The sequence below is a fragment of the Eschrichtius robustus genome, chromosome 16, assembly GCF_028021215.1.
Source record: "Eschrichtius robustus isolate mEscRob2 chromosome 16, mEscRob2.pri, whole genome shotgun sequence".
Taxonomy (NCBI): domain Eukaryota; kingdom Metazoa; phylum Chordata; class Mammalia; order Artiodactyla; family Eschrichtiidae; genus Eschrichtius; species Eschrichtius robustus.
Genome location: NC_090839.1, coordinates 78,506,821 through 78,534,525, shown reverse-complemented (window position 1 = coordinate 78,534,525; position 27,705 = coordinate 78,506,821). Strand labels below are relative to the sequence as shown.

Here is a 27,705-nt window from a genome sequence, read left to right as displayed (position 1 = left end):
ATCTATGAACACAGTATGTCTCTCCATTTATTTAGCTCTTTTTTGATTTCTTCATCAGCATTTTGCAGTTTTTGGCATTGATGTCCAGAACATGTATTATTATATTTATACCTTAATAAATTGTTTTTTGAACATTTATAAATAGTAGTGTATTTTATACTTGATTCTACCTGTTCACTGCTGGCATATATACATATATTTTTTGTATCTGCATAACTTAATTTTTATTTAAGCAAAAGAAATCAACTTTTAGCATCCACTTTCACTGCAAAGCGCCTATTTACCTTCTATTTATGTTTGTATTCTTTGCTAACATATTTCTTTTTTCAGCAAATATTTATTCCTATAAATATCTTAGCAAAATCACCAGGGGAACTTTAAGAAAACAAAAGGAAAGCTGCTAAAATTATGCTCAGTGTATTTTCCTTAAAGCACATCAACTTTTAGTATCCCGAAGTCAAGACAGAAATCTTAAAGTAAACGCCACAATTCAGCCTGGAGGATTTGTCAGAAAAAAATTTTAGATGCTAACAATGAGCTCCACAGCTGCCATTCTGATATTTTAAAGCTTTGAGAAAACACAACTCACCATAAAATTCATCCTTTTAAAGTGTACAATTCAATATTTTGAGTATATTCACAAAGTTGTGGGAAACCCTTATCACTATCTAATTCCAGATCATTTTCATCACCCCCAAAAGAAACCTTGTACCTCTTAGCAGTCAGTCCCATTCTCCCCTCCACCCAGCCCCCGACAACCTAATCTCTTTTCTGTCTCTATGAATTTGCCTATTCTGGACATTTCATATAAATGGAATCATACAATATGTGGTATTTTATGTCTGGCTTCTTTCCCTCACCATAATGTTTTCAAAGTTTATCAATGCTGTAGAATGTATCAGTATTTCATTCCTTTTTTATGGCCGAATAGTATTCCATTGAATGGATATACCATTTTTGTTTGTCCATGCATCACCTGATGGGCATTTAGCTTTTTTCTACGTGATTTTAGATTTTAAAAATTAAACTTTTTATTTTGAGATCATCATTGATTCACATGTAGGAGTAAGAAATAATAGATCCCTCCAATGGTAACGTCTTGCATAACTATGGTACAATACCACAACCAGGAAATTTACACTGCAACAATACACTGGTTTTTTACAGATTTCACCAGTTTTGCCTAACATTGTGGTTTAGCTCTAGGCAATTTTATCACATGTGTACATTTGTGTAATCACCCCCGCAGACACGGCACGGATCGATTCCACACCAAAGAATCCATTGTGCTGCTCTCTTATGACATTCAGCTCCCTTCTCACCCTATTCTGAATCCCTGTAAACCACTAATCTGTTCCCCATCTCTATAACTGTCATTTTAAGTTATATATTTTAAAAATTATGTGTATAAATGGACTCATACAATATGTAACCCTCTGAGATTGTTTTTTTTCCACTCAGTATATATCCTTTGAGATCCATCCAAGCAGTTTTATCGGTAGTTCATTCTTTTTATTACTGAATACTGTTCCATTGTATGAATGTACCACACTTTGTTTAATCATTCATCTGTTGAAGGATATTTGGATTGTTTCCAGTTTGGAGTTAACATGAATAAAGGCGCGATGAGCATTTGTGTATATGCCTTCGTGTGAATGTAAGTTTTCACTTCTCTGGGATAAAAGTCCAACAATGCAGTTGGTGGGTTGTATGATAATTACATGTTTGGTTTACAAGAAGTTAACTATTTTCCAGAGTGGTTTTACCATATTAGATTTCCATCACGACTGTATGAGTGATTCACTTTCTCCACATCATTGTCAGCATTTTCTTCTAGGCACCATGGTTTCTGATGAGAAATCCAATGTCATGCAAGTCATTGCTCCATTATAGGTAATGTGTCCTTGCTAACTACTTTTAAGTTTTGCCTTTAATTTGGAGAAGTTTGTGATGTGTCTTTGCATGGATTTCTTTGGGTTATCTTGTTTGCGGTTCACTCAGCTTCTTGAATCTATAGGTTTATGCCTTTGGCCAAATTTGGTAAACTTTCAGACACTATTTATTTTAACATTTTTTTAGCCATAGACTTTTTCTTCTCTCCTTCTGGGACTCCGATGACAAGAATGCTAGATTTCTCATTATTGTCCCAGAGGCCCCCGAGGCTATCACTTTTTAATTTCAGTCTATTTTGTGTTTAGCAGATTGGGTAATTTCTATTGATCTATCTTCAGTTCGCAAATTCATTTCACTGTCATCTCCCCTCTGATATGTAGCCCATCAGTGAGGTTTTTTTTTTTTTTTTTTAAATTTCAGTTGTTGTAGTTTTCAGTTCTAACATTTCCATTTGTTTTTTTTTTTTCAAGATTTTATTTATTTATTTATTTATTTGCGCCGGGTCTTAGTTGAGGCAGGTAGGCTCCTTAGTTGCAGCTCCAGGGCTCTTAGTTGTGGCTTGCTGGCTCTTTAGTTGCGGCACGTGGGCTCCTTAGTTGTGGCATGTGAACTTTTAGTTGCGGCATGCATGTGGGATCTAGCTCCCTGACCAGGGATCGAACCCAGGCCCCCTGTATTGGCAGCGCGGAGTCTTATCCACTGTGCCACCAGGGAAGTCCCCTTGTTTCTTCCTTGTATCTTTGTTTTGCTGGGACTTTCTCATTTGTTTCTTTCCTTCCCCAGTCCTGGATTCAGGCTTTTCTCCAAGGAGCATGCTGAATCAGGGTGGCCGAGAGGTTTGTCCTCACCACCAACCCCCTCCCAAATGGCCAGCTAGCTAACAGCCAGATGCACCTTCATGCCCTGGCCCAAGACACCACAGGCATGCACACCCAGCCCCAACCTTTCCTGAGTGCCCAGGCCTTGGCTAGAGTGTCCACAGGGTGGGAGCAGGGAGACCGAGAGCCTAGCCTGGGGTTTGAGGAGGGGGAGACAGGACTGTGCATGAGTTGGACTCCAAGCCCCCGTCAGGCTCCACTGTCCCATCAGGCTTCACTTGAAAACACAAATCCAAAGATAAAATTAAGAATTCCAAAATGGCAAAGATAGAGCATTAAAGTCCAAGTGCAGGGAACTTCTGGGCACAAGCCCTGTGTATGTTTATTCTTTTGTTTCTCACTCAATTTTGTAATTTTGTTTCATATAAATGCTAAAAGCTCTTGTTACTTACAGGTGATTTATATTTGTTTCTATTGTGAATAAAATTCCCATTATAATTTGCTAACTGGCCAGTAATGAGAATATAGAAAAGTCATTTTTTAGTTATTTTTGATGGCTATTTTAGTATTTCTTATCTCACCATTTTAGTAAAATTTAATAAAAGTTTTAGTATCAGTTCTTAGGTCTTCTACATATAAAAGTCATGTACAAGTAACAGCTATCACTTGAGCACTTAGCATTGCTAGGTACTGTTCTAAGTCATTTAATCCTCACAACCCTTTGAAGCAGGTACCATTATTACCCCCATTTCACAGATGAGGAATGCGAAACATGAGAGGCTTGCCCACGGCCAAAGAGCTAATAAGTAAGTGGCAGAGTCTAAATTCAAAACCAAATCCAAGCTTTTTAGTTGGAGTCCATGTCCTCAAACACCATGCTACAATAACTGTATATTGATTAGATTAACCCCCTTTATTTCTGTCTGAAGACTGAGTGCCTTGGGTAAAACTGTCAGAAAAAGGCTAATTGAAGTGACAGCTTCTCTTGTTCTTAATTTTAATTAATTTAATGTCTGTTTCATTTTTAAGTATGATAATGATGGCTGTGGCTTAAAAGGGAAACCTTTATAACATGAGAATATTAATAATGTATATTTTCCTAAGATGAAGAACCAAGAATTAACCTATTTGGAAGAGGAATGGATCAGGAAACTTTATTGATAAGGACTTCTGTTCCAAAAGTTTATTCTAATCACATTTATAGTACATAAAATATCAATACTTTCTTGTTGAGAAAACAGAAACTCTGGCCATAGTACTGATGCTAACTTAAGAGAAATATAAGAGTCCAAATATGAAGAACTCAACCAATATGAGATATATACAAAAAAACCAATTCAACAATTTACTTTAAACATAGGCAAGAAGTCAAAAGAAGACAGCTTTTTGGGGAGGCTGATATGCATTTTATTTAACAAACATAATGTACAACGACTAAAAGAACGGTATATTCCCAGGAGAATTAAAAGTGTGTATACCTGGATTAGCACCTAGAAAGTACATAGAAAAGAAAAAAGAGGAAAGCTTTCTATGACGACCATCTGGGCCCAGGTTTCTATGAGCAGATTCTCCCCTTATTTGATGGTAACTCATTACATTCCAAGTCAGCTTGGCAATCAGCTGACTCAGTTAACTGCTTCATGTCTTCAGTGCTTTAGGACAATAGATGTGTCAACGTGATGGATTTTATACGTTAATTTAAGTAAAGGGTAAAAAGTTTTATACCCACCCCCAGTTTTATTCCAAAAACTACTGCACTACAGATTTGTGGTACACCATTAGAAAGATATTGGAAAAGCAAAGGAAGCTTTCTTAACTGCTTGTGTGATGTGATCTTGTTCAAAAATGGTGCCCTGGGAATTACAATTTCACAGGTACACTGACAATCTGTAGAAATCACTGAATGCAAGGAGGATCATAATGGTGTATTTAGGTTATGAAAGGTTCCATTAGGATTAGAAAAGGTTCCACGCTGCCAGGGGCTGTAGAGCCTCACTGAATGAGCTATCAGTTCACGTTATACTGTGCATTTGGTGCAATATTCTTTGGTTACATCATATTACCCACCAGGAGGAAAACTCCTTTACTTACAAAGTAGATCAGTAGTTCCTAACTGAGTGCAATTCTGTCCCCCAGGAGACATTTGGCAATGTCTGGAGACGATTTTTCACAACTGGGGGGGTTGCTACTAGCATCTAATGGGTGTAGAGGCCAGGGACACCGCTAAACACAATGCATGGGGCGGCACTCAAACAAAAAAGTCCTCAGGCTCCAAATAGTACTGAGGTTGAGAAATCCTGAAAGAGGCTTATATGAAGTGTGTCTGGGTTGTCCATAAAATCAAAATTACACCATGGAGGCAGAAAGGCCCCCCTGCACTGTAAAGCTCAGAGGGATTCCCCATCAGCTCGCATCTGCAGAGACCTATTCAGTCCTGTCTTCTGACCCAGACCCGGGGCCACCTCCCTTACCAAGAGCTCAGTAAATATTTGCTGAATGAAAGGAGGAAAGAGGTGCCGAAAGCACGGTTCAACCTTCAATTGACAAGTTACTTCAGTAACTTTATATGACCTAAAAAGTGTCCTCAACCTCAACAGTGTCACATTCTCTGTACAGGACCTCAAAGTTAGGGCTAACGCATTGCAACGATGGAGTTAACATTTTAGGGGAGTATGTCTAAATACTTCTAGATTCATTTTAGTGGGGCAAATCAAATAAAATGGTGTTAAAGGCAAACATTCAATATACTTCATTTTAAACTAAAAAAAAAAAAAAATTAACACATGACATGCCATGCACAGCAGACACCATTCCTTTTTTTTTTACATATTTACAATTTTACATATTTACTTAGCAATATATCTTCTATCTTTACAATTATAAAATTATTTCAAACTGTAGAACAGTGGTACCGTTGTATTTTCTTAAACATACATTTTTGTAGCATTCATTTGTTTTATCCTTTAAAAGGCAATTATTTAACCAAATCCAAAACACACTGAATGCCACAGAGAAAGCACGTAGGAAAATCATGGAGAAAAAACAGATTTACAGACAAAACTTTCAAACAAGTCTTAAATGAATCTATTCAGTGACTCAAATAAATAGTACTTTTTTACTAAGTCTCCCCAGACAGGAAAAACAAAACAAAATGAACAAAACAATCCCTACAAACTGTACCTTTAAAAATGCTCTGATATTTATAAGCAATTAAGTTATACTCTAGACCCCAATCAGTGGACTGTAGTAAGGGCTGGCTATAATTTAGGCTCAAATAAATACTATCCATGTAAATTTTCATCATCCTGCATAAACCTGAGGTTGCAACGGTGGAGGAAGTTTATCATTTTCAACATTTTCAGAGTCAATAGATGCTAAAGACTGATTTGGGGGCCTAATTTCAAGCGGGTATTTCTCAACAATGTCTTGAACCTCTTTTGCGATTCCATCCGTCCAATCTATTAGGTCTTTCTCAAGCTTCTTGGCTTCATTCATAATCCTTTCCTGCCGTTCATTCAATTGAGACAGGAGATCCAAATTCTTATACATCTGCTTAACACCTAAACAAGCATCAGGAGACCAATTCTCAGATTCCTGCTTCCTGGGAGAAGTCTGGCCAGACATGTATCGATCAAAATCTTCCTGACTTAAATTCAAAGATTGAGCGTCTAATTTCTCAATGAAAGCCACGGCACAACACTATAAATATAAAGAAGAGAATGTTATTTATTATGGTTGTATGAGGAAAGCTACAAATATTCAAATAGAATGTTAAAAATCCTTTTATTATGGAGAATTTAAAACAGAATCAAAAGTCGACAAAATAATCTCATGAGCCTCCATGGACTTGAGCTTCAAAAATTACCAACTCATAGCCACTCATGTTGTTTCCTTTATACTCCCATCTGCAATAATACATTTCTTCCTTAAAAAAAAAAATTAAATCTAATTGTCATCTTCATCGAGTCTGTCAGAAACTCCATCCTCTCCTTGGGTTGTTCGCAGGTCCTGGGGTCTTGTACAGAGTGAAATATTTGAAGAGGCACCTTCAGTATTTGTTCTGCAATGGTTATCACGGAGTTTCCTGTGTGGTTCCTTGAGGTCAGAGGCTCTCTGTTTCCTTGCCGTGCTGCAGGGCAGAGGAATCCCTGTTGTGGCCAGGAGCTCCAGGGCCAAGGATCTGGGGGCCATGCCCCGTAAGGCCCTTCGCTGGCCGTGCCAGCTCCACAAGGCCCACCCAGTGCACGGCCAGCCACTGAGCATGCCCTCAGGTACTGGCGTGGCACACAGATCTCTGGTCCTCAGAGATATTTTAACAACAAACGGTTAAAAGAATAAGCTCAGAAATCAGACAGCCTGAGTGAATTGCCACCTCTGTCACTTTGACAGCCCAGAGTTGTGTGACCCTAGAAAAGTTACCTTAGCTCTCTGTGGTTTCTGCATCTGTAAAATGGGGGAAATACCACCCAGATTTATTGTGAGAATTAAACAACATAACACATGTAACATGCTTAGCTCATAGGTCTGTAGTAAGCAATGAATAAATGGTAGCTATTGTTAGTACAACAAATGCAAATGTTGAGTGACACAGACATGGTAGTTATACTTTCTTTTCTTTTTTTTTTTTTTTTAAATTTTTATTTATTTATTTATTTATTTTTGGGTGTGTTGGGTCTTCGTTTCTGTGCGAGGGCTTTCTCTAGTTGCGGCAAGTGGGGGCCACTCTTCATCACAGTGCGCGGGCCTCTCACCGTCGCGGCCTCTCTTGTTGCAGAGCACGGGCTCCAGACGCGCAGGCTCAGTAGTTGTGGCTCACGGGCCCAGTTGCTCCGCGGCATGTGGGATCTTCCCAGACCAGGGCTCGAACCCGTGTCCCCTGCGTTGGCAGGCGGATTCTCAACCACTGTGCCACCAGGGAAGCCCCTATACTTTCTTATATTAATTAAATTTTTCTACAAGGAGCACATACCATTTACACACTTCTTTAAAAAAAGCTATTTTCATAAGAAAAACATGCACTATAAACAGGAGAAAATAGGCAGCTCTCAGAACTTCTTCTGAGAAACTCATTCATGGGATCTTACCTTATTATTCATAAAAAAGCGAATCACCTCCTTAAAGAATACTTAGCAAATCTATTTCAACAGACCCATCTGATGAGAATGTGCCCGTGTGACCCTGCCCCATGGGCTCACACTATGTGTGTGGAATCGCTGCAGCCCGTTATCTGGAAAGAGGAGGCATCGAAGACGGTTCTAACATTCCTGGCTTAGGGGAGTAGATGTGCGGCACTGCCACTAATGGAGATAGTGTATATTGGAAAAGAAAGAAACATTTGATGGGAAAGCAGTTTCAGTTTTGAACAAATTAAATCTGAGGCACGATAAACAGCTGGGAGTGGAGCTCAGTGTGAGGTCAAAACAGGTGACCTGCGGGTCCTCACTGTACAGGTGACCGGCAGAATTACGACCAGAGGAGACAGTCTAGGGAGAGAGATGCACAGAGGACAGAACCCCAGGGAATAACACATTCAAGGGGAAGTGGAGGACACGAGGCCTAAGAAGAGCCCAGGAAAATGGAGCGGAATTGTGGAAGCCAAGGCACATGAGAAGTTCCAGAAGGAAGGAATCATAAAGAGTGTTAAAGAAGTGAAGTGAAACTGAGAGTTCCCATGGGATTTGGCAACTGGCAGATTTTTTTACTTTTGCCACAGCAGTTTCACTGGGGCAGTGGGAGTAGAAGCCAGACTCTGAGTCAGGCAAGAAAAGGATGAAGAAAGAAGATGCAAACACAGTTAAGGCTGTAGGTCAGGGGGCTGGGAAGCTGCAGAGTGTAGGTGATTCAAGTACCCATCTTTTTTAGACAATTCACCAGAAATGCTTCCTTATGTAACCTGGCCTCCCCTGCCTACCTATCACCCTGTACAACTTCCAGCACAGGAAACAGAGAACATAGGGTGTCTCGAGGCTCAAATTCACTGGCTTGACAATAAATCTAGTCTAAAGCAAACAGGCAGTAATCCAGCGGTCAGTAAAAGGAAGTATTCTGCCTTATGACTTAGATGTGCATACTTTACTACTGTTCTGCCTAGAGTTAATTAGCACTGTAAAAAAACAATAGCTGAAAATCATTTCACATCCTCTAACCTGATGCTTTCTTAAAATATCTCAGTATTCAGTTTTAAGATGTCACTTGTAAAAATAAAACAAAAAATAAATATTAAGTCTTTTAATAAAGGAATCAGTCCAAGATCTGACTTATTCACGGCTGAAACAACCAACTAAGTGAATGGCTCTGACACCCAGGAGCCCAGAGAGCAAATGCCCAGCAGCAGCAGAGACTCCTCAGTGTGGCCGTCATGTGTCCTGTAGGGGAACCACAATGGCCAAGTCCCCGGAGGTGGCATGTGTGCATGGCCTGGTCACATGTGCTCTGTGACACCAAGCAAGCATCCTCAGCTATGCTGACCCCTCAACTCAGGAGCACTAATGTGTCACAGGCCTGTGAGTGACCTGTCACATCCTTAAAATAAATACCTTCTTGGTTCTTCTCTGCAACACCAAGAAACCAAATACTCACCAGGTTGGTGAAATAGTAGCCATCCTCTCCGGTCATCAATCGGCTTGGGTTGCAGAAGCGGGTGATATACTGGATATTGGACTGAAGGCGTGGGGGGTTGCCCTTCAAAACAATGTAGATGAGAGTGGGTAAGAAGTCATCAGCTGAAGCTGGCTCGTTCTTGGTGATCTTGATGGCATTGAAGATGTGCTTGCTGCACCTGGTGATGCAGGCCAACTTATCCCGGGGCACACGCTTCGAATCCATTTCAATGATATCTGTAGAGGAGAAAAGATGCTGCTTCCAGTGAGAAAGTCATTACATCAAAGAGGCATCAGGATAATCATATTTTATCTATTAAGTTACAGAGGTACCCTCGCTAACCCCTTCTCCACCAGTTAACTTAGTGTATGAAACACTTAGACTGTAACAACAGTAGACACTAGCTCACACTTAGGGAATACATGACGATGAGCCAGGCCCTACTCACTGTGCTCTGCAAGCATATTTCTCTCCATCCCCAGATTATGCATGTGCACTATTATTATTAAGGGAACTGAGGTTCAGAAAGGTTCAGTGATTTGCCCAAGATCATACAATGAAAAGGGACATAGGGGGGATTTGAAGCCAAGTCTATCTGACTCTAAAGCCCATTCTTTTAATCATGATGGTAAAGTGTTTATGAGCTCCACAGAGAAATAAGCAGAGTCTCTTTACTGTTTTTTTTCCTCTTAATACATTGTAAAACTCAGTTTAGAAGGCCTCATTTGCATAATGCTTTTTAGAAATGTGGCTATTATATTGATACAAGGCATCTCTGTACTGGATATCAAAGTGCAAGTGGCTGAACTCCATCACGTGGAGGTCCATGGTGGCCAGTCCTCGCGGCATGTAAATCTCCACTAGCAACAAATATCTACAACACCTTTATGACACTTATAACCTGCTGGTTAGCAGAGAGGATGAGCATGGGTATACATTTAACCTCATAAACAATATTTTATTTCTCTCAGAAAAAAATTATTTCACTGCCCTTAACTACCACTAAGTCCAACTGGTGGGCTCTTATAAGTCCACTCTTTGTCACAAAGACTAGGAGGCCATGAGGAATGATCAAGTACAACCTCAGCACCGTCAGCACAACACAAGAGGAGGGCAGGCGCATGCCTCTGAGACGGACATGTCTGTCGCAGTCCAGAACATCATGAAAGAAAAGAGCTGAGGCAGCTTAATTTGACACCAATTGCTTGCCATTAGCAGGAATATAAGTCGCAGATTTACGTGGGATGGTGGTGCACGCCAGAGTTCTTTCTGCTCTTAGCTCTCATCCCCGAGGTCAGCTACCTGGTGAAACCCTCACAGGACCACCAGCCATGGAAGACTAATGTGTGTGGGACAGTGCAGAGGCCTTATTGTAACTTATTAATATTTTTATTCCCCCACTTACCTGTCTATTGTATGAATGATATAATTTTTGTTTGTTTTATTGTTTAGTTCCTTTAATCTTTTAATTCTGGGTCGTAATTATTGTTACTATGTCTCAGTCTATTTCTTTTTCTTTTTCTATTTAAATAGGACTTATTACCAAAAAGATCTGGGGAAATGTATATTTTTTATACCATCTTCACCCTATTTAGCCTTCTGCCTTTTACTGTTGGTTTTCATTCTCTATTTCAAACATTTCACCATTTTCTCATTAATCTTTATTCTTTAAGTTTTAAAATGAATGAAATGTGAATTACAGGCATACATCATGTTACTGTGCTTCACAGATATTGTGTTTTTTTACAGATTGAAGGTTTGTGGCAACCTGCGTCAAGCAAGTCTCTCAGCACCATTTTTCCAACAGCATTTGCTCATTTCATGTCTCTGTGTCACATTTTGGTAATTCTTGCATATTTCGAACCTTTTCATTACTATTATATTTGCTATCATGATCTATGATCTTTGATGTTATCACAGTAACTGCTTTGGCATTTTTAGCAATAAAGTATTTTTTAATTAAGGTATGTATATTGTTTTTTAAGACATAATGCTACCGCACACTGAACAGACTACAGTATAGTGTAAACCTAACTTTTATTTTATGCACTGGGAAACCAAAAAATTCGTGTGACTCACTTTATTGCGATATTTGCTTTATTGCAGTGGTCGGGAACCGAACCCGCAGTATCTCCAAGGCCTATCTGTACTTTTTATCTGGATGCATGTATAGCTGCCACTGCCAAGGAGCAGGGCCAGTAGTGTAAAAAGGAAGAGAACAGAAGGAAAAGGAAGGAGAATAAAGGGGAAAACCCAAGGGATTTCTCCCACACTCTTCATCTTGTAGTGAACACCACCCTTCCTAAGTATCCTTTAGTCTGAGAGAAGTTTCTTTTTGTTTTTGGATTGCCCACCCCAATGAGCAGTTCCATGATTTGCACTGCGCTGAAGTCTAAACTAGGAGACATGGAAAGAAAAGTAAACAAAACAGGAAACTCACCACTGTATTAGTTGTTCCTCTAGTAATGACCTTCCCTTCCCAATCTACCTGCTATTATTTACTTTTCAGAGTCCTCAGATACTGCTTTGCACCTTCTGTTCAGGGCTTTTAATTAGTAGGAAAGACAGGGTTGAGTGTGGGTACTCTATCTTAGCAGATGTCCAGGCTTATCTTTAATGGGGCTTTGAAAACGAAGTAGGCTGTACTTCTAGGTCAGTCAGCCTGGGCACTACTGACATCTGGGCTGGATAATTCTGTCGTAGTGGACTGTCCTGTGCACTGCAGGATATTTAGTAGCATCTGGGGGTTCTACCCACTAGAAGACAGAGGTCAACAGAAATGGCAAAGGCCTCAGCTCAGTGTATTTATAAACAAAACTGACAGTCCTGATTAGTAGCACACAGGACAATTTGGAGAAATTTCACTGATTATCTCCATATTTACGACCGTTGTTACAGACTGTCCTTTCTAAGGCTGACAAGTTTAGAGTAGGAGGAAAGTGATCATATAAACTTTGGTCCTCAGAGACAGAATGTGTCTGCACTTGGACTGGCAAGAAGAGGGGGCTAAGATGAGAGAGTAAGAAGGCTTTTAAAATTTTGTGGCTGTATTTTTACTATCAAAAGATCTCTTGAAACACCATCTTAGATGCCTCAAGAGAAAAGTTCCACCTCTCAAATTCTTTTTTTTAACATCTTTATTGGAGTATAGTTGCTTTACAATGGTGTGCTAGTTTCTGCTGTACAACAAAGTGAATCAGCTATATGTGTACATATATCCCCATATCTCCTTCCTCTTGCATCTCCCACCCCCCCTCCCTATCTCCCTCCCACCCTCCATGCTTTGTGACCACCTAGAGGGGTCACAAAGCACGGAGCTGATCTCCCTGTGCTATGCAGCTGCTTCCCACTAACTATCTATTTTACATTTGGTAGTGTATACATGTCAGTGCTACTCTCTCACTTCATCCCAGCTTACCCTTCCCCCTCCCCATGTCCTCAAGTCCATTCTTTACGTCTGTGTCTTTATTCCTGTCCTGCCCCTAGGTTCTTCAGAACCATTTTTGGGGGAAAACTTAAGTACAAGTTTCAGGCTTCATCTCTGATCTCTTATGGATGTTCCCTGAGCAAAAGGTGGGGTTGGAGGTGGGTCTTGACCCAAAGTAGTCATTCATGGGACCCATGAGTAGCCTAGAAGAAAAGCTCTGAACAACAAAGTGGACAGTATTTAGTGAGGCCAATTAAACCCTACACAGGGAAATACAGAAAATAATTCATTTCTTAATGAGAGCTGAAATGCAAAGACGTACAAAGAGAAGCAGAACCTGAGAAAGTGGAAGAATCATGTTAACCAGAGATAATTCAGTCCCTAAAGGGGCCTTGAAGCTAAGTTTCTGTGACAGCCTCACCTCCCTTCCAACCCTGAGAGTATGTTAAGCAAACCCCCATTTCTTCCCGTAACTTGAGTCTGGTTCTGAAAACCAGCGGAGCCTACTTAATGGCGCGCCTCCAGCACGGCTAACATCAGCTGGCCCGCTCTCCTTCCCAGCAGGATTTCATTAACAGTCTCTAAAGCAGCAAGTCTTTCCAACTCTTCTCCTTAATTAAGAAGTTGGGCAAGTTGGATGTCTTCTCCATTAGGAGGTTTTTTTTTTGTTTTTTTGTTTTCTTTTTTTTAAACTTTTGTATTGCACTTCTGCTGGATTATTCTTATGAATAAGAAACAGAAGACTTATTAGATGCCTGGACCTGTCCAGAATGTCAGAGCCACGTCGATTTAGGGCACTTCATTTACTTCTTGAACAAACCAGAAAAGTAATTCAAAGCACATCTCTGATGAACCAATTAGAGGCATCATTTTTTTTTTAAACTTTATGATCTTGTCATAGACAAAGATTTCTTAGATTTCTTTAAAATATATATATATATATATATATTTTATCTTATTTTATTTATTTAGTTGTGCCGGGTCTTAGTTGCGGCACATGGGCTCCTTAGTGGCGGCTTGAGGGCTCCTTAGTTGTGGCATGCGAACTCTTAGCTGCAGCATGCATGTGGCATCTAGTTCCCCGACCAGGGATCGAACCTGGGCCCCCTGCATTGGGAGGGCAGAGTCTTAGCCACTGCGCCACCAGGGAAGTCCCTAGAGGCATCATTTTAATATATAGTTCTAGCTTGGGGATGACCCTACCTCACCAATTCCACCTCTCAAAATTATTTTGAATATATAAATGCAACTGAGTTTTAAGAAATTTACCCTAGCTGTATTTGACTTTAGTTCAATGCTCAAGAAATAAGTCATGGAAAATGAAGGGGGAAAGTGGTTTACCTGCCAATCTGCATGTTTCAAATTCATAAAACTAACACTCTTAAATCACTTTTACCACATTCCAACATAGCTTTGGCAGTTTGTATTTTAAAAGTACTTTAGGAACACTGTCTTTTTACTCACTGAAATAAGTATAGATTTATAAAGCCAAATGCTAACTTCAAGGGAAAAGCATCCAAATATAAAAGCTCTGTTTCACTGACCTGTAATTGCTTTCACCACCATATCAGACACTTCTGGAATTTCTTCATTAACAGGGACACAAAGCATCTGAGGTGTAACCCAGTGCAGGGCTCTACCAAGAGAGAGAGAGAGAGGGAGACAGTGAAAACAAGTTCCAAGGACGGACTGTAAGCAATTATCTTGCCATTTCCTCAGTTAAGGGAATGGGGATGGGGCACCGCTGACTAACCAGGCAATCCTAGGCGCACGCACATACTAGGAGCTCAGCTGATGGGCCGAAGTAACTGGAATCCTAAAACGAGGCTTCTCTTCTGCACTTATCACAAGGAAGCAGAAGACAATTTTACCAGTTGAAATGAGATTACCCTATGACTGCAAAGCACCTGATACTGGAGAATGAGGGTCTAAGAAGACTCTGCTGCTCCCTGTCCTAACTGCTGCCTTTTCGGCTCTGCCCTCGACTTCTGAGGCACACCAGAGCCTGAGCAAGAGGTCAACAAGCATGTGTCACTTCTGCCTGAATCACTGAGGTTCCTGGCCACATGGTACCTTTGCTCCAGAGATTCTGCTGCTGACCCTCACCACTTGCTTGACTAACACTCTCACCCTGCACCTCAGTCCAAAGCCCACCTAGTTACTTCTGGCTCTGCCTTCCATCTTCCCAAGATCAACTCCTCACTTCTGGTGAGACACCATCAAGTCCAAAGCTACCAACTACCAGCCCCGCTGTCTGGGAACCCCATTTGCGATTGCTAGGCCCCTCTCCTCCAGAAGCACCGCATCATGCTCAGGCTTGGCCCTGTTCCCACATGTAGACGGCCTCTTTCCTCAGTGTTTTGCTGCCATTGGAATGCAGAGCACTGGGGCTCACTCTTCTGGCCATGGAAGAGTGGGTGCTTTGCAAAGTGTTAGCAACCCAGTCGTAGAGGAAAGATGCGACTGGAGGAATGGCTGAATCAAATCACGAGCACCCGTGGTAGGAATGAGGAAAAACGACACACACTGCCTTGATACGGGTACTCACAGCTTCCTTGCCTGACAAGGTAGTTAGTGCAGTGAAATGAGAAAACAATGAAATTTCCTCCTGTTCCTTGGAGATTTTGGAGATTTAAACAGTCTCACATATCAAACATGATTCTTATCTAAAGCTGCCTGGATTCAAATGAATAAGCAAGATGGTGACTTGAGCCTTTTCATCCTGTCAATTTACCACATTCCTTTTCTTTCTGACGCCACAAAGGAGTTTATATGCTAAGGATGGCAGGTACCTAAGCTGTTACTTGCTCTGAAGGTTTGAAACTCAAGTGTCCTGTTTTCCTGCAATGTGTTCTTCCAACAGGAGGTAGTAAATATAACAAGAAAAAGCAGAAAAATCAGCTACCTGATCCTTTTTTGAATAGCGAGATCTTTCTTCTCATCATCAGTAGTTTCTGGACAGAACACATATTTATAGAGACGAGTCATGATGTACTTTTCAATCTGATCCATTATCTTCTCAACTCTTTCCGGAGGCACTGAAATACCCAAATGGATATTCGAATGAAGGATGAACATTTAAAATTTAGAGTGTGTTTTCACAGTACTTTCAATGTAGCAGAAAACTAATTTACCAGAAGTACATTAAATATACTCAGAAACAAAAGTATAAGATGTTACATTAAAAAGTACCCTTTAAAAAATTACCTCAACTTTTGGGGCTGCCTTTTATAGAATCCCTACTTCTAACTTAAGCTGTTTGGCAGGACCTAACAGCTGTACACCCTGCCAAGTGGGAAGACCTCAGCATGGGTCATTCCCTACTGCTACATCAGAAAAGCACATGAAATTCCCAAGACTGATGAATGCTGGCAAGACTCACCCTTTCATTTTTCTGAGGTTTCCTATGAAACCTTAGGGGTTGCTCTGAGGTATACATACAGGGCAGATTTCTCAGATATACATGTACGCTAAGTACACCCTAAAATCTACATCAATGCAAGTCAAATTCAAGAAGAATCCCTAAAAACCTAAAGCACGGCCAGTGGTTCTCAATTTCTTTCCTGCCCCAACTCACATGAGGAATACATGGTCATGAATAATGACTCACCAAGATGGCAATTCCAAGATGGGGGTTTCATTTAGAAGCCTCCCAAGGGGTTTTAATCTGTCCCTACCCCTAATGAAATTATTAAACATTGCTCAAGAAATTATCCAATTGCTTAATTATCTTGGAATGATATACATGGTGGTATTCAAAGACACTGCTAAGTATAACACCAGCTACCTGAATGTCAGTGGAGTAATTTACAGAACAGAGCAGGCAAACCAACCAAGCCTTCTGAGCAAGAGGGAAACTGCTAAGAGACTCAGCAGCAGGCCCTATGCGACTACCAGCAATCCCTCAAAGGCAGGCCAACAAGGTATCACCTTTCCCACGAGTCTGCATTCTCTCAGCCACATTCTGGTAAAAATCCTGAGTACACTCTGACTGCTCCTCAATGCTGAAATCCTGAAACAAAGGCACAAAGAGTCTGCTTAGTAGCTGAAGAAAGATCACGAGGAAAGCTCTAAATTTTACAAAACCCACTCCTTGAACTAATCTCAAAAGTACTTACAAATTAAATTAATGCTGCAGGGAAGAAAAGCCTGTCCATTATTATTATTTACAACATTCCATGACCTCTCACTTCTTTTTGCTGTATATACACATTCTTATATGGGTACAATGCATATTTTGATAATTTGCATGTTTATGTACATTTTTTTTTTTACAATTATTTATTTATTTATTTATTTTTGGCTGTGTTGGGTCTTCGTTTCTGTGCCAGGGCTTTCTCCAGTTGCGGCAAGTGGGGGCCACTCTTCATCGCGGTGCGTGGGCCTCTCACCATCGCGGCCTCTCTTGTTGCGGAGCACAGGCTCCAGACGCGCAGGCTCAGTAATTGTGGCTCACGGGCCTAGTCGCTCCGCGGCATGTGGGATCCTCCCAGACCAGGGCTCGAACCCGTGTCCCCTGTATTGGCAGGCAGATTCTCAACCACTGCGCCACCAGGGAAGCCCCTGTACATTTTGATTTATCTAATCTACTTAACTATCTGATGGCTTTATAATATTCCATTATATTAACCGATTTATTTAACCACTTCTACCACTGTGTATTTGGGTTCTTTCCCTTTTTTCACTAATTACATATTGCAGCTATAAACAACTATGCAAAGACTGTTTCTTTTAGGTTATTTCTTTGTGATTCATTTTCAAAAGCGGCATTAACAGCTTAATAAGTCTGAACAACTTTACAGCTCTAAATATCCATTGCTAGATATATAACCCTCAGAAACTCCAAGTACAGTCATTAGCTACATAGGTGTGCTTGTTTCTCCACAGCCCCTCTAACACTGGGCTTTATCATTTTTATTTGGTTTTACTGATTTTATAGGTGTAACACAAATATATATATTCACATATACTTTCTTCCAAAGAATATCTGAAGTCTATATAAAAGATAAACACAGTTCAGCGCAATAACCTAGAAAATGATAAACAAAACAAAACACGGAGAGAAACAGAAACAGAAAGTAGAGCCAGGAAAGATAACACAAAAATGTATTCCTTGAAGATACAGAAGTTAGCAAAAAGTCAGCCCATAAATTTGTCTCTAACTAACTTTCTAGCAATCATCACTAAGATGAGAAGAGTCACATAACTGAGTGTCCAAAATGTAAAAGCAAACTAATTCTTCAGGTGAAATTCTGACACCAAAATCAGGAATTTCTCCAAGGGTTCTCATAAAGATTTCATCACAGATGGGCATGAATACGGCCCAAGACAAATTCCACAGGACTGCTCCTCACAGACCACCTCTGCACAGGCCAATGGCACGGGCCAATAAAGCCCTGATGAAGCACGCAGACCCTGATGCTTTGGCTACCTTAGAAAAGATGCCTTGGAGTGAGGGACAGTGACCAAACCTTGCCTATCTGCCTTCACAGTGTCTCTCCCGTCGATCCTTCCCTGGTTTGGGTCCTCATTACCTCTCACCTGGAGTTCAGCTGCTCTCCCCACGTTTGATCTTTCTCTTCTCAACTGATCGTCTTATCATATGATCTGGTCCCCACTTACCCTGCCAGGTTACCTATTGTTGAGAATCTGCATTTAGTTTTCCCGCCTCTCTAACACTGTGAAATTATTCTCTGTCCAGATGACTTTTACTCCTCTCCAATCCTCCAACAGCTGCCCAAGGAAGTTCCACAGTATCTCCTTGAAGGCTCAGTCCACATCTTGCCTCCTCTAAGAAGGTGTCCTCCATTTCCTCGGTCAAAATAACTTTGCAGGCCTCACGGCACTCAGAGCGCTGTGACCACCTTGACTGCACACTTGTTACTGCCTGAATGTTTTTTTAATACCGTTAAACCTTTATCTGGTCATTAAGAACAATTCTTCAACAGCTGAATTTAGCTCCTCTCTGTAGGTGAAACAAATCTGCTTTCTTCTAAGTTTTTTCCTGCTTAGCTCTTTTATTTGGCTGGCATGTAAGGTTCATAGTATGAAAAACAGACCTTAAATAATCTGCATACAAACTTCCCTTTTTCAGCGGCAATTAGTAAAAAGCAATCCTGTTCCCCTTTGTTTTCCAATTCTCATAAAATTTGCTCCTGAGAAACTGAATTTATTTCTGGAATCCCTAGTTTATTTCACTGCTCTCTTTCTCTTCTCTCTCTACATATTGAATATATATATATATATATATATATATATATATATATATATATATATATATATATATATATGAAAATCATATCTAGTTGTGGTAACTTTCATTTTAGTATATTTTGAAGTCTGCTACATTTAGAAACCTTCCCTCACAAACCCCTGCTTCCTTCTTTTTCTAGAATAAACAGAGCAACATTGTAATTTAATATTTTAAGTGTTCATATTGACCTGCAAAGTATTTGTAAATGTATCTTTTTGTTTTCCTCAGCTAGATCCAGGATATTATACTTCCTCAGCTAAATCCAAGATAAAATCCAGAAACAGTCTTTTAATTCTTTGAATGAGCCTCTTTCTATATTAGATTAAGTTATTATTTAATATTTAATCTTTTTATTGCTATTGTCTTTAAAAATTGCTATTTTTTAAAAAATGTGCTAGGCTCTTTAGCTTTTTATCTTTGGCATCTTGTACTATAACTAAATTTTGTGGATTTATCTCACCCATGTTGCTAAATTTATACCTCTATTAGTATTCTGTTTTCCCTCGGATTTTCTGGTAAGATTATTTTTCCCCAATTTCCGGAAAATGATATTTCTATCATTCTAAAAACATTTACTACATGGTTAATAGACTTGCCAGCCACTGTACAAGACAATAATATAAAAAATATTAAAATTCTCAGAGGGCATTCAGGTTAAACAGGAAGACTGAATGCACATAATTCAGTACTTTCTGCAATGGATTATCTACTTAGGTAGCTTACACATGGCTACCTTTCATTTGCACCAAATCGTAACACTAAGAACACACTTCATTCTTGTGATTATTACTAGTACTTACTTCTAACCTGAAACCGTGACCTCCTTTTAAAGGCCTAAATGGCCTGTTTTACAGGTGGCAATGGATCACCTATTCCTACACCAGTTCCACACAATCACTAATTTTGTTACAATTCAGAAAACTCCTTTTTATATTTCTATTTCTCTTGCACAGATTTACACTTCAGTACAGTGTTTAATTCGTAATGTGAACTAACTCCCTTGCCACTCTGTCCTCTTTTCCTGCTTTAGATTATTTGGAGGACTTACCACTGTTATATATCATAAATTAGTTTATTGTCTATCTCCTCCACCAAAATGCCAGCTCCACGAGGGCACTGTTCACTACCGCATCCTTGGGGCCTACAACAGAGCCAGGCACAGTGCTCAACACTAGCTGAATGAAAGACAGAATGAAAGTGGCCATGTACTATTGTTCCACCCTTTATAATATTGTAAAGATGTGGGGAGACAATTCTTCATAGACCTCTCCTATTTCTACACATCTTGTGAGGAGAGACACTGACTGCCTTTGTTCTGCACCCTTTTCAAGGATAGCTGTATAGCAGACAGGCCTGGAAGACAGACGTAGAGCCTCCCTTAAGTGAAAAGGGTAGATTGTTTACTGTCTGGTATAATAATGTTTCCCTCTGGGGCAAAGGTCAGGCAAGCTCATGGCCCTATAAAAGATCCTCTTCTCTATCATAACTTACTGCATGTGCAGGCATTACCTGGTCTTCTTTGCACTGCCCTGTGGGAAATGATACGTAGGGAATTGGTACAAACGCTGATATACTCTGGTTACTGCTAGTGCTGTAATAAGCTGGCCTCTTTTTTTTCTGACCCAGGAGGCTTGTGTCTTCTGCCAATATCCATGAAGCTATGGCAGGCTAACTTTTAACTTGCAAGGAAAGTACCTCTCAGATCCTTCAAAGTTCTTGCCAAAGGAGCTAAGTGATATGATTGCAGGTTTGTGCTGGTAAATTCTTTTAAAGGTTTTTTCATACTTTTCTAAGAAAAAACGCAGTCTAGCAGCGTAAATGAACCCTTTTAAGTATTCTCTAGCCAATGCCTGGGATCATCTTTTCTATAATGTCTGTGTAAAGCCATTTTATTTTTTTTCCTAAAAAACTTTTTCTTTGTAGTGTAAAAGTTTGACAAGTGGGTATATTCCTTTCAATATTCCGAGAGGTTCTCTGTATTCTTTCTTAACTGTCTGGCTGAAATCTTTTTTCTTTTTTTCCACCCCCATTTTGAAAATCTTTGACTATTTCCTTAATTATGTTTTCTGTGTATTTCATCTTTAAAAACTGGATCTCCATGATCTGTTTTCTGGATTAATTTTCTTTTGTACTACAGTTAGCTGTTTGATTTATTTAGGTTTTAACTTTAATGTTCATTTTTTTTTTTTGTATTGCTACTTTCTGCTGCCTTCAATAATTCTTTTTAGGAAACTAAACATATTAGGGCTTTACTCCTCCTAAGTAAAACTTAAAATTAAACATTAACATTTAAAGTAGGACAAGCATGCAGTCCTCAGATTTTAAGATAGTCCACCTTATCAGGGAATATACCTTGAGGTCATGTAGCTAGCTGAATACAGATTGAAACATTTCTACCTTTAGATGAACAAAACAGAGCAAAAGTAATTGATTTTTGTCAAATTCAATTACTGGCAAAATGAAGGTGGTAAGAAGTGTTAAGGTATATATGTTCATTTCATATCTCTAAGGAAAAGCCACTAGTCGATCACTTTCAGGAGCTAGATAGTTACAAATTACAAACGAACTCAAATATGCTCTGTACAAACATCATCATATCATCTTTCAGCAAAAGAAATGTTTAAACTTGTCCCTTTCCTTCAATGAATGAAATGTGTAGGGGGCGAAGTGTTCCAGTAACTCTCATTTTACAGTGAGATGCAGAAGAATCAGTGCAGTTGGTGCAGTCAGGTAGCCAAACCGCAGAATTCCCAAAGACGCTGCATTCATTTAAAACACTCTGATGTCACCAGAGTTTGAGCAGATACAGCGTTATTCATGACACTCTAGAGGCCCAGTAGTGTCCTGTTGGCCTCTTCTGCAAGTACGTGACATTACTAAACATGTAGTCCTAAAAATCAATGAACAGACTCCTGAATTAGAGTTCCTTAATGCAATTGTGTGTTTAGCCATTGGTTACTTGAGTTTTCCAACAAGGTTCAGGAAAAGATCAAAAGTACTCATAGATGAGTAAAGTGAACCAGGCTTCCAAGGAGTATAGCAGCTAGTTTTAAAAAATCTCTTCAAGAGGCTGCTACATTTCTTTCACCACCCACAGCAGGGTGGGCCTTTGGGTGTGCCCGTGCAGTTGTACCCCACACTAGCACCACTGTGCCCGGTTCCTTCCCCTCAACCAGCACGTGGAACAAGGTCTCACGCCTGTAAGAGTCAAAACTTGGCTAGATCTGAACCATAACTGGTTCAAGTTAAGTAAGCCATGCTTCATGAACACCTTCTGAATGTGGACTTTAGTCCTTATGAGGCCCTCATAGAGGCTCTTCAGGTGAGGGTTATCGTCTTTTACTTCTTCATTGTGTTGCCTTCTCCAAAATGTCTGCAGCCTCTCACAAGCCCTTGCAGAAGCTCTGAAAACCATTTCCCATGGTCTCTTCCAGCTGCTCTTCTAGCTTGACCTTCCTATCCATGAGGATCTTCTCTGCAGAAGGACTATCTCTCTTCTGGTCCACTTTGACCCACATCCTCTTCCATCCTGGCCACTGTTCTTTTGTTTTGCAGCTGTGCACAATAGGAAAGGGCCTGAGAAACAATGTCAAAGCTGAGAGACTATATCGCACCAGCCTCACCCACTGAGCCATCAAGGCTGCCTTGTATGACATGTTCTTGATTATTTTTCTTCATTCATTACTTTTAACATAGTTATCAACTCAATCTTTTACCTAGTTTTCTTTCTTATGATGTACACATTCCATCACCTCAGATGTTTTCCCATTGTCCCGTTGCCTCACTTCTCATCCTTAATGTCTCTAATTTTAAAATTAACCCAGAACCATTAGGTCCTGGGTTACTTCCCCCAACCCCCTGATTTTCTTACCACAATTAAAGCCTACTTTGTTGATTAAAGTTTCTTTGTTTTGAATACATGCTTCTGCTCTCCTAACAGTAATTACATAGCAGGGCAAACTACTCCTTGCACACACATATGGTTTAGAATTGTAAAGCTATTTTAAAATATAGGAGAACACCTATCTTTTTACTTATTTTGGGGAAGAGAAGATATAGCCATATTTTAAATTATTGTATTTTCTTTCTCCTCATTCAGGTTTAGAAAACAGTTTTTCAGGAGAATTAATATCAGAAAAACTTTAAGTATATAATATAATCAATACCAGACTTTTACAGAATGAATGGCTGGGAAAAGAACACTGAAATCAGCAAAAGGTCTTAATATTGTGCTTGACCGCTTCCTTTGCAAGGAAAAAGAGCATATTTGAACTACTACTAATAAAGAAATCGTGTTTTAAAAACAGCATTGAAAAACCCAGAAAGTTCATTTATTAAAAAGCTTTAATGCAATATCCAATAAATTAAAGGGTCTAAATTTTGAGGTAGCAGAGGGTTACAAAGGTTATACTTTTAAAAATGGGGCAAGCTACACTTTCAGAACAGGGGAAAATGTATGTGAGGGATTTATCAACAATTAGCAAGGGCAGGATTTAAACAGTTTGGGCAGCAAAAGAGTTTCTCTAGGAGTCTTATTTACTTTAACTGTGGTCTGTGTGTTTTGAAAATATTTTCGTATGAATAAATTTGTGGAAAAAAATTTTTTACCAAGTCAGGGAGCTCATTAAGTTAGAAAATATGGTTTTCAAGTTATGATGGGAAAGGTGAACATCTAGCTGGGTCTATATAATGCTTTAAAATTACCCTGGGCACATACAGTTTTTCATCCAAATGACAAAGAAATCTAGACATTCTTCATTTCACTGGTGACCATATACATCCCTGAGTCCATGGCCACTCTTAAACCTATTTGAAGCTTGGTTCTCACAGTGAGATTCTTAAATTCTAGTTATGTAAACTAAATATGTAACAATAATAAGTTTAAAAAACTAAACCTTGTAAATCTTCTTTAGCTTCTTCTTAGCACCCCACTCCCTCCCCTACCTTCCCATTTTCTCAATAAAATTTAAATTCTTGCTGTGGTGACTTCGAAGAAGAAAAAAGTAGCTGATGACAACTGTATGTTCAACATAAATGAATTCTGTGTTAATGATGTCACTGCCTGTCTCGTGTGTAATAGAAATATCTCTTAAAGAATGTGAAAAGGGACTATTAAGTAGCTAATGAGATTAATCAAGACGAAAAAAGGGTAAAAACATAAACCCTTCAGCTTCCGAAGAGTCTCAGCAAACAACATTTGTTGAAAAGTCAAGCGTTACATTGCAATACTGCAATGTGTGTGGATTATGTAGGTGCTGAATGAAATTTCAGCCAAAAGAGATACCTTCTGGGAATGAGGAAATTAAAAAAAAAAAAAAACTCAGTAGAGATATTAAATGCTTCCTGATAAAGATAAAATGGCTGAAAAAAATTTAATGTAATTCTGAAAATACTTAATTTTCTAGACTTGACCCATATGTGGTAAAAAGGTTGCTCACCACTGGGCATACACTAGGACTGGAGAAAATAGGAATGAAGAGGAAAAAGATGTGGGCAAGAGTGGTTCATTGTTGAAATTATGGGTTAGAAAGTACAGGTCAAAGACACATGTGTGGAAGACACAAGGTGTTATCCAAGTGACCTTGGACAAGTCACTTATCCTCTCTGGCTCTCAACTTCCCCACCTGTAAAATAAAGGGACGGTAACTATATGGTTGCTAAGGTCCCTTTCAATGTTTAAATTTTAGCTTTCCCTTCTCTACCTGAGCAAGGAGAGGAAAATTAAAAATCAATACAAAACTAAAAAAACCTAAAATGATTACTATTGGTCTAATGATTGTTACTTAGAGTTCAAGGTCTACTATGGCTCTCTTGGCAGTTTACACTATTTACAAGGTGACAAGTTAGGAAGGCTTATTACTAAAGTACACAACACAAGTAGCTCTGATGCCAGATGTTCCATGCGAAGATGATCCAAACACCATTACGTTGCAGAGGAAAAGTATTAGCCTGGGAGGCGTGTTTAACTTGGCTCAGTGACATTTCTCAGGTAAGTCACTTAACATTTCTGGGTCTTTATTTTCTCATTGTAAAATGACAAAGTTGCACTACATTATCTCTGAGACCTTTCCTAAAACCAAAACTCTATGTTTCTAAGTGGTTCTCAACCTACCCTTTTGTAATGCATTGCTTCCAAAAACAGCTTGGTCTGCTTATAGATTTCTTGGCCTGTCTTGTGGAAGGTCTTGAGAAATTCTATGAACTCTTTAGACACTCTATCCGTTTCAATGCTGGTTTGCCGGTTTATAGAAGGACTGGGAGCTTTTGGTTCCTGAATTTCTGCTGGGAAAATTAAACATAGTAAGTTTCATTACACAGAAGAGCCATGCATGGAATTACTTTCAGTATCTAATTTAAGATTATTTAAATTATGCTAAATCAAAGTTAAACTTGAATTTAAATTATTTTATGTTTAAATATTTGGATTTTCCTTAAAGTAAGCTAAATCTATTTTATGAGTAGGAAGTACAATTAGATAAAACTACATATCTACAAGATACTCTTATTCAAATAAAGGTGCTCTATCAGTATCTTCTTAGCCAAAATATATCATGCTTTGATCTATATATTTAATTGTTAACACTGAAATGGCACTGCTATCTTGAACAACTCTCTCAAAGGCTGCATGAATTTACAAAACCAGTCAGCATGTAAAATAACAATCAACAGAAGCACAAAAATTATAGATGACTTATGCTAGACAACCTTCCCAAATCCACTTGATTTGCCAAAAAGGCAAAGGCTAATTTATTTATGTGGAGATGAACAATTATTTACCCACCATTCAAACTTCAAGTCATACTGCTCAAAGTGAAAGTATGCATCCAAAGTAGCACAGTGACCATGACAGAGCAGAGGCAAGAGAAGCAAAAAAAAAAAAACACTGTCCAATCAGTTGGCCACACAACTCTTTGCCCTCTTCAAATAAATACACTGAAAGGAAAATAAGACCTTTACACACAGAGATAAGGGTGTTGTAATAGGGTAAGTGCTCTCAGAAAACATGAAATATCTCTTGGTCTCTGATCACCTTCTAAGCCTCCTGATTTTGAATTGTGCTCTCTAATGCAATACCTGAAAGGAATTAAAGTATCTCATATACCCATGATCCTTTTCTATACACACACAAAAAAAGATAATTAGGAAGAAAAAGTACCTTTTGTAGGTATTAAAATCAACCTATTACATGCTTTCTCAGAGCAATTTCTTTTTTTTTAACTGAAGTATAGTTGATTTACAATGCTGTGTTAGTTTCTTGTGTACAGCAAAGTGATTCAGTTATATATACATATAAATATATTCTTTTTCATATTCTTTTCCATTATGGTTTATTACAGGATATTGAATATAGTTCCCTGTGCTATACAGTAGGACCTTGTTGTTTATTTTATATACAATAGTTTGTATCTGCTAATCCCAAACTCCTAATTTATTCCTCCCTTACCCCCCTTCTCCTTGGGTAACCGTAAGTTTGTTTCTATGTCTGTGAATCTGTTTCAGAGTAATTTCTTACAATCGTATTTTTTGAACTTTAGTATCTGAAATATATTTTAATGATGTAGCGGCAAGAAAGTTTTAAGATAATAAAAGCATTACCCCTATTAGAGTGACTGGTTTATTCAAGTGAGACAAACACACACAGATCATGTAAAAATATACCTTAACTACATAGGTCAAACTAAAGACTCCACCTCTCACTTCAAAAAAAACCCTTTTCCAACGTACACGAATCAATGTGATACACCACATCAACAAAAGAATAGACAAAACCACATGATCATCTCAACAGATGCAGAAAAAGCATTTGATAAAATTCAACATCTATTCACAATAAAAACTCTTACCAAAATGGCTATAGAGGCAACATATCTCAACATAATAAAGCTATTTATGACAAACCCACAACCAACATAATACTCAACGGTGAAATGCTGAAAGCCTTCCTGCTAAAATCTGAAACAAGACAAGGATGCCCATTCTTACCACTTCTGTTCAACATAGTATTGGAGGTCCTAGCCACAGAAATCAGACAAGAAAAAGAAATAAAAGGTACCCAAACTGGAAGAGGTAAAATTGTCATTATATGCAGACGACATGATACTATACACAGAAAACCCTGAAGACTCCACACAAAAACTACTAGAACTGATAAACAAATTCAGCATCGTAGCAGGATACAGGATTAACATAAAGGAACCTGTTGCATTTCTTTACACTAACAATGAAATATCAGAAAAGTAAAAACAAACAAAAACCTTTAAAATCACATTAAAAAAAAAAAAAAAAAAAAAACTTAGGCATAAACCTGACCAAGGAAGTAAAAGACTTACATGCTGAGAACTATAAAACACTGACAAAGAAAACTGAAGATAATTCAAATAAATGGAAAGACATCCCATGCTCTTGGATTGGAAGAATTAATATTGTTAAAATGGCCATACTACCCAAAGCAATCTACAGAGTTAATGTGATCCCTATCAAATTATCCAAGACATTTTTCACAGAACTAGAACAAAAATCCTAAAATTTATATGGAACTATAAAAGACCCAGAATTGCCAAAGCAATCCTAAGTAAAAAGAACAAAGCTGAGGGCATAACCCTCTGAGACTTCAGACAATACTACAAAGCTACAGTAATCGAAACAGTGTGGTACTGGCACAAAAACAGGCATATGGATCAATGGCACAGAATAGAGAGCCCAGAAATAAACCC

The 27,705-nt window shown here is 38.9% G+C and overlaps 1 protein-coding gene and 1 pseudogene across 3 annotated transcripts in view; both read right to left on the bottom strand.

Annotated features, from left to right (window-relative positions):
- Positions 1-4,094: 4,094 nt before the first annotated feature.
- The window catches only part of RABGEF1 (RAB guanine nucleotide exchange factor 1), a 63,841-nt gene continuing 40,230 nt past the window's right edge, over positions 4,095-27,705 (bottom strand). The window contains exons 4-9 of one of the 3 annotated variants that reach the window (XM_068565681.1): positions 25,104-25,273; positions 16,669-16,750; positions 15,644-15,776; positions 14,283-14,374; positions 9,291-9,547; positions 4,095-6,410 (exon numbers count right to left, since the gene is read on the bottom strand). In XM_068565681.1, coding sequence (XP_068421782.1) covers positions 6,012-6,410; positions 9,291-9,547; positions 14,283-14,374; positions 15,644-15,776; positions 16,669-16,750; positions 25,104-25,273 — 1,133 coding nt within the window. In that variant the 3' untranslated portion in view covers positions 4,095-6,011. Of the gene's footprint in view, positions 6,411-6,474; positions 6,841-9,290; positions 9,548-14,282; positions 14,375-15,643; positions 15,777-16,668; positions 16,751-25,103; positions 25,274-27,705 lie in introns of those variants that run through there. The other 2 variants (XM_068565682.1, XM_068565683.1) reach the window with 2 other exon arrangements.
- LOC137778603 (grpE protein homolog 1, mitochondrial pseudogene) lies at positions 22,054-22,647 on the bottom strand (annotated as a pseudogene).